Consider the following 7,079-nt stretch of genomic DNA (forward strand, 5'->3'; position numbering starts at 1 on the left):
ATCGCCACATTGGGCCTACTCCGTTTAAAGTTAGACCATCTTCTCTTGCATTTGCCATATTCTCAAATCTCATCCGATCTCATTGGTCGGTTGCTCGATCCACGCTTTGTCAATAATCCTAAAAATTATGTATAAATTGTAATCACACGTGTTAAATGCCATGCAATAATTTGGATCAAAATTTCTCTTTTTTTCCCATGAAATTAAGCCATGCTGGCAGTGGGCCCTTGTTTAACCAAAAGGGTGTCCAAGAACATATACCCTTTAGCTGGCTTATAAGTCCCCTTCATCTTGAAGCCTTTGCAAAAGCAAGTCTCCCTTGATACCAAACCTATGACCTCAAGCAACCTTTATACATTCAAAGATTCTTCTGTGACACTATTTATTCACAACATCTAAACAAGATCATATATATTAAATATAACTCCACAAAGACAGCACCTTAACTGTTTCCCACCTCTAATCCATCAATGGACTACTCCTTTCCAAGGGAGACCTTATGGAGAACTGCCTCAAAAATCACCATTTCAGCGCACCTGTTTGGTATCTTAGCAAACATCCTTATGCTTATTTGGTTGTTGCACTATCGTGAAGGCATGGACCTTGATTCATCCAATCCATATCGTATATTCAATGTAAATCACTCCCATTCATGTTGATTATACTAACTGAAACTTGTAAATTTTGATTAATTAAAGTTATCGATCATCATGCATATTTCTTTGTACAGGTCCACCCTTTCCTAATGTTCTTCGGATTCATATTCCTCATTGGTGAAGGTATGTTTGTTTTTTTATCGAAATCATTTATTTGGATTAAAATCCAGATGTTAATGCATTCAAATCTTTATGTGTGTTGTTGGAGCAGCGATGATGGCATACAAGACAGTTCCAGCAGATAGGCAAACACAGAAGTTCGTACATATGTTCTTGAACCTCTCAGCTCTTGTTTTGGGCATTGTGGGGATACATGCGACATTTAAGTTCCATGATAAGATGAACATGCTCGATATGTATAGCTTGCATTCTTGGATTGGCATCGGCACATTCTGTCTTTTCATCTTGCAGGTAATAAATATATATGTTCTTTTTGCATCTTTCATGTATACTTACTTTATCAGTATTATCCGTAAAGATTATCTTGTGATTAATCTTCTAACTACACGTGTTTGCTTGTTTCTTGTATCTTTGAATTGGACAGTGGTTATTTGGGTTCAGTTTATTTGTGTTTCCAAAAGCATCAGCTGTGACAAGAGCAAGACTAGCGCCATGGCACGTGTTTGGAGGAAGAGCTTTGTTATACATGGCGATATGTGCAGCTGAAACTGGACTGATGCAGAAGTTCACATTCTTGCAGCTCACCAACAACCGAGAAAGTTATTTGATCAACTTTCTTGCTTTGGCCATCCTTTTGTTTGGGATCACAGTTGATATTTCTGTCTCTCTTGGTCGTTTTGCTTGAGTGAATATTGAAGGGTGTGATAATTTTTAATTTGATTTTCGGGTTTGTTTGAAGGAATTTCATTTGTATTAAAGATTTATTGGTTGGTTTTGTGTTCCATGACTGCCCTTGTTGTTAATATCGTTTTTACAGTCATTTGTACCTTAGCTCCAATCCAACCATATCCAAACTCTAGTTTATTTTTTCCTCCACTACATAGAGACCTTTGGACACGATCTATTCATGACGCCTTGTAGATTGTAGCTCTGATCCCACGTAGATGAAATTGGCCACACTAGTTTGTCAAGAAAGATTCTGTCTGGTAAGAAAGCAAGCAAAGATATTGTTAGAGTTTGACTTGGATTTTAATTAGTAACTTGAATAAGTAATCGGACCCAAAAATGTGAAGAATCCTAAATGACAATTTCGAAAGGATAAGTGTTAGGCTCGAAGCCGTACACTTATCCCACCGTAGTATGGACCTATAGTTTCTAGAGTTCACTAATAAGTATTCGTAGCTAGGAATTCTGATATAATCACTTTGAAAACGGTCGAGTAGTAGAAGAGTTCTCCGATTCTTTCACGTGGACGTATACTAGATTGTCCGAACAACGTTAATTCTCAATGTTGTTATATCAATTTCTTTGCTTGCTTGTTTTCTTGTGTAAGAAATATTGATTTAAACGGAATATGATTGCACATACAGTATAAACATGTGTAAAACAATAAAGTAAAACGAAGAGTAACACTAAATTTTTTATGTGGAAAACCCTATCGAAGAAAACCACGGTAGAGGATGGCGCGAACAAATTCACTATATTAATGAGGTTTACAATGCTTCAAACTTCTAAAACAAAGGATCTTTAATTGTGTAGTTAAATAGTTAGAATTAGTGTATACAACAACAAACTATCCAAGTCCCAAAAGAGGGAGGTAGGATATATATATATATATATATATATATATATATATAGGAAACCTCTACTCAAGGATAATGAGATTGATTTCATTGATGATTTGACATAAGGAAAAATTTAAGCCTAACATGAGCCCACACTAGAGTATACTAAACATCACCCACAATGAAGAATAAAGAGTGATGTGTGACTAAAAATAAAAAACATATACACACACTAAAATTGAAAGATAGAGAGGAGAAGATACCATTAATACAAGATGAAACTAGAGTAATATGGTAGAAACTATGTGACAAACACAAACAATGGAAAGGAAACAAGTACCAAGGTCTATACTACTCCATTATCCGAATTTTTAGCCTCTACACGCTCCTAATTAAGGTCATGATTTTGATAATAGCCAACTCCTTCAAACCTAACACTATCCTCTTTAATGTCACCTTCACTCTGATGGAATCAACCCCTTGCACCTGGTGCAAAACAGAAAACAACAGAGTACATAAGAGGAAGAACAGGGGAAGCTTTTGAGACAATTTTCTCGTTTTATTTTCAGGTGCTCAAACTCAAAATGAAAAGAACGAACTACATAAAGCAAAGAAATCCCTAAAAGATAGCAACAAACTATCCATGATCTACTTCTACTAAAGAAAACGGAATTGGTGGCCTACATGGCCTTTTACTTATTCAAACATAAAAATTGACTAAAATGCCCCTGAAGAGAGTCTGAGTCTTTTGAACACGTTTGGATTAAATCCAACATACTCTCCATTAATCCAAAGTGTTTAGGTCATGCCATTGCCTTGAACTTCAACTTGTTACCTGTTGTACTCCCAACAGATCTCTCATCTCCAAAAATTGAGTCTTCCCCATTGACTTAGTAAAGATGTCGGCTCTCTGTTTCTTGCTGCACACATGTTGGACAACAATGTCATTTTCCTCTACACGTTCACGAATGAAATAGTATCTCGTATCAGTATGTTTGCTTCTCCCGTGGAATACAAGATTTTTGCCAAGTCCAAAGCAGACTTGTTGTCAATGTACAAAACAGGTGCCTTGATCTTGCAGTTACTTACTTCACTTAGCAGTCGTCTGATCCAAATTGCTTGGCATGTTGCTGAGGTGGCTGCCATGAATTCTGCTTCACAGGATGACAGGGCTACACAACGCTGCTTTAATGATACCCATGCGACCAAACTCTCATTTAGATAAAATACCATTCCACTCGAGCTTCTTCTATCATTCACATCTCTTGCTAAGTCGCTATCAATGTACCCGGTGATAACACTTTCTCTATTACCCTTGCCATAGACCAGACCATAGTCTGTGGTCCCTTTCACATACCTCAAGATGTGTTTCACTGCTTTCATATGTTGAACTGTGGGTCTCTCCATGAATCTACTTACCAACCCAACAACATAACTGATGTCGGGTCGGGTATGGGTCAGGTATCGCAGTGCACCAACCACACTCACAACATTAACTTGTACTCCATCCTCATCCTTGGTTAGTTCCAATTTATGTTCCATTGGGTACTTACAAGGATTGCACTCCTCCATTCCAGTCTTAGCTAGTATTTCTTGGCATATGTTGTTTGCTTCATGGTGATTGTTCCTTCGTGTTGATGGACTTCAATTCCAAGATAAGATGAGAGTTTTCCCAGATCGCTCATCTCAAATTCCCTGTTCATCTGTTCTTTGAAGCGTGTTATCTCATTGTTACAGTCACCTGTAACTATGAGGTCGTCTACATACACACCCACGATCAGTGTTTTTCCCTTTGTGTTCCTTGTATATACAACATATTCTTGCAAGCATCTTTTGAATCCAATTTTCTTGTGATACTTATCGAGTCTTGAATTCCAATCTCTTGGTGCTTATCGAAGTCCTTATAACGCCTTGGTTAACTTGTACACCTTGTTTGGTTGAGCATGATTCACAAAGCCCTCCGGTTGTGTCACATAATGTGACATCCCCTAATTTCTCGGCCAGAAAAGACCGATTTCGTTTATGCTTTTTAAAATAAAATCAGAGTAATCCTTTTAAAAGGTGTTGCAGAATTTGCTCCCATAAAAACATGATAATTATATTATCAAATCATTTCTGAAGAAATGTATTTTATTCACTTAAACCATTGGGATGTCATCGTCAATACAGAAACATAAGCATAAACAGAGCTTACACACACTTACACTAGTGATCTACATCTCTTTTAATCTCTCAGTGTAAAGTAACTTCGTATCGATACCTGTGATACAAACAAACTGAGTGGGTCAGGCTTGGGAGCCTGGTGAGCATATAGGGTTTTCAACCCACAATAAATAATTTATTATGCTTAAACATCAAACAATCAACCCAATTACCCTATCCCCATTATCTTATTTATTTCTTAAGGATTTACCCTAAGAATCAAATCTCACTCATTCCTAAGGATTCATCCTAAGGAATAGGCACGAAGTCCATCGATGCCCAAGGTTTATACTACAAACACTAACAAACGTCGATCAAGAATCGACTATCCTTCATCCAGTCATTCCTCAGGATTGACCTAAGGAATTTATCCAAAGTCCATTGCTACTAAGGTTCATACAACAGGCACTACGTCACATAGTCGCCAGGGATTTTATACAATAGGCACTATGTCTCATAGTCTCCAAGGTTTATACAATAGGCACTACGTCTCATAGTCGCCAAGGTTTATACAATAGGCACTACGTCTCATAGTCGCCAAGGTTTATACAATAGGCACTACGTCTCATAGTCGTCAGGGTTTATACAATGGGCACTACGTCTCATAGTCGCCAAGGTTTATACAATAGGCACTACGTCTCATAGTCGCCAGGGTTTATACAATAGGCACTACGTCTCATAGTCGCCAGGGTTTATACAATAGGCACTACGTCTCATAGCTGCCAACGTACTAAATACATAGCTACCAACATACATCTATACTGTACTAAATTCATAGCTACCAACGTACATCTATACTGTACTTTTATCCCTCATACTTTATCTACGCATGTTTTACCCAACATATTTGAAGATAAAATATATATACATTTTAAATCATTTTAAACATGTATAAAACATTCATTCAACATCCATCTCAAATAAACAAACAACATATATACACATATCACGTATTTTATATAAAATAGTTCATATCTATGTGTAAGATGAAAATGACTATACACTCACATGATTTGATGATAATCGGACAGCAATTCGTTTCCTAAAACGTTCCTTTCTAATAAAACCGGGAGTTTTATTGAGAAACCGGGCTCTGCGAAAGGTCGGGCTTCAAAACCGAAAAGATAAATTTTCCGGGTCTTCGGGAACTTCGGAACGTATTTCGTGCTTTAGAAATGATACCGGGGCTTCGGGGGAAGTCAAAATGATAAAAAAGATGAAAAGTGGGTGAAAAGTGGCAAATTTCGGATTCTACCCGGGAAGTCTCGCAAGGCTCTTATTTATAGGGGAGGAGGTCTGAACGCTCGGATCCGAGGCAATGAGAAGCAAGCACGTGGCTCGCATGCGAGGAGGCAGCTGGTGCGAAGGCCACGCGGCAGAAGGGCGAGGCTCGGACTTGGCAGGTGACGCGCTTCGGATGGACACCTGCGAGCTTCGGATTGGTCGGATGACGCGGTACTCCTCGGTTCGGGCCAGCACTTCGGACCAATCAGCGGGTGACACGCGTACTGCGGTCCAATCAGCAGCGAGCACATGTCTGACACGTGGAAGCCTCGCATGCGAGGGTGACGTGTCCAAAGATGACTCTTGCGAAATTTCTCGAAAATTGTGCTCAATCTTGTAAAATCCATAACTTTCTCATACGGGCTCCGTTTTTGACGTTCTTTATATGCACGCGTAGAGAAAATTATGCTCTACAACTTTCATTTAGACTTTGTCGGAAAATTTTGACTTTATTTTTATATTATTATTTTTAACAGACCGGGACTGGTAAATCCGTTAAAAATTCATAACTTCTTCATTCGACGTCCGTTTTCGTCAGACTTTTTACCGTTGTGCTACAAATGACGAGACCTTCGATTCTCGTTTAGGTCGTGTCGGCTAAAAATCACTCGATCTAAAATTCGAGTTTTTAGCTGTCTACTGCTAAGCTGAAACTTCGAAAAATCATAACTTCCTCATACGAAGTCAGATTTGGGTGTTCTTTTTATCGAACTTCTCGGTTTAACGAATACTACGAGTTTCGTTTAGATTACTAAGGCTAAAAAGTAGTTTATCAAAAACTCACTTTTTACGACATTCGGCACCGTGCCGGTTTGTCGCGAAACTTCGACATGTCATAACTTCTTCGTTATAACTCGGATTTCGGCATTCTTTATATATCCGTAATCCTTGTCACGACCACTACATCGTTCTTAATAAATATCGACTTTATCTAATATTTATTTTCGACGCTCATTTTTAGTCTTAATTAATTAAACCCTAATAATTAAGCATAAAACACATAAAACACATAATATTCACATAATTCCTTTTCATTTCTCCAAAATGAGTCACAAAGGTTAACCTAGACTATCATGTCAATATTAATGCCTAGCCTAGAAACACGGTCATTACACATAAACTTCCTGTTCCAGCTCACCATTTAGGAATGCAGATTTGACATCGAGGTGGTGCACAACCCATCCGTTATTACCTGAAAGTGCAAGTAACATACGGATAGTTTCCATTCGAGCCACCAGAGCAAATACCTCAT

At 38.2% G+C, this 7,079-nt stretch overlaps 2 protein-coding genes across 2 annotated transcripts; one reads left to right on the plus strand and one right to left on the minus strand.

The window, feature by feature from the left end:
• Positions 1–417: 417 nt before the first annotated feature.
• Positions 418–1,558, plus strand: LOC145132860 (Cytochrome b561/ferric reductase transmembrane protein family). The gene is made up of 4 exons (XM_079067802.1): positions 418–635; positions 731–779; positions 868–1,067; positions 1,201–1,558. The coding sequence occupies exons 1-4, from the start codon at positions 471–473 to the stop codon at positions 1,459–1,461; spliced, it is 675 nt and encodes a 224-aa protein (XP_078923928.1). The 5' UTR covers positions 418–470; the 3' UTR covers positions 1,462–1,558.
• A 1,737-nt stretch (positions 1,559–3,295) lies between these two features.
• LOC145130353 (secreted RxLR effector protein 161-like) lies at positions 3,296–3,748 on the minus strand. The gene has a single exon (XM_079065167.1). It carries the CDS (start codon positions 3,746–3,748, stop codon positions 3,296–3,298), a length of 453 nt encoding a protein of 150 aa, XP_078921293.1.
• Positions 3,749–7,079: the final 3,331 nt, after the last annotated feature.

This window comes from Lactuca virosa, chromosome 8 (genome assembly GCF_052849685.1).
Source record: "Lactuca virosa cultivar CGN04683 chromosome 8, Lactuca_virosa_CGN04683_v6, whole genome shotgun sequence".
Lineage (NCBI taxonomy): Eukaryota > Viridiplantae > Streptophyta > Magnoliopsida > Asterales > Asteraceae > Lactuca > Lactuca virosa.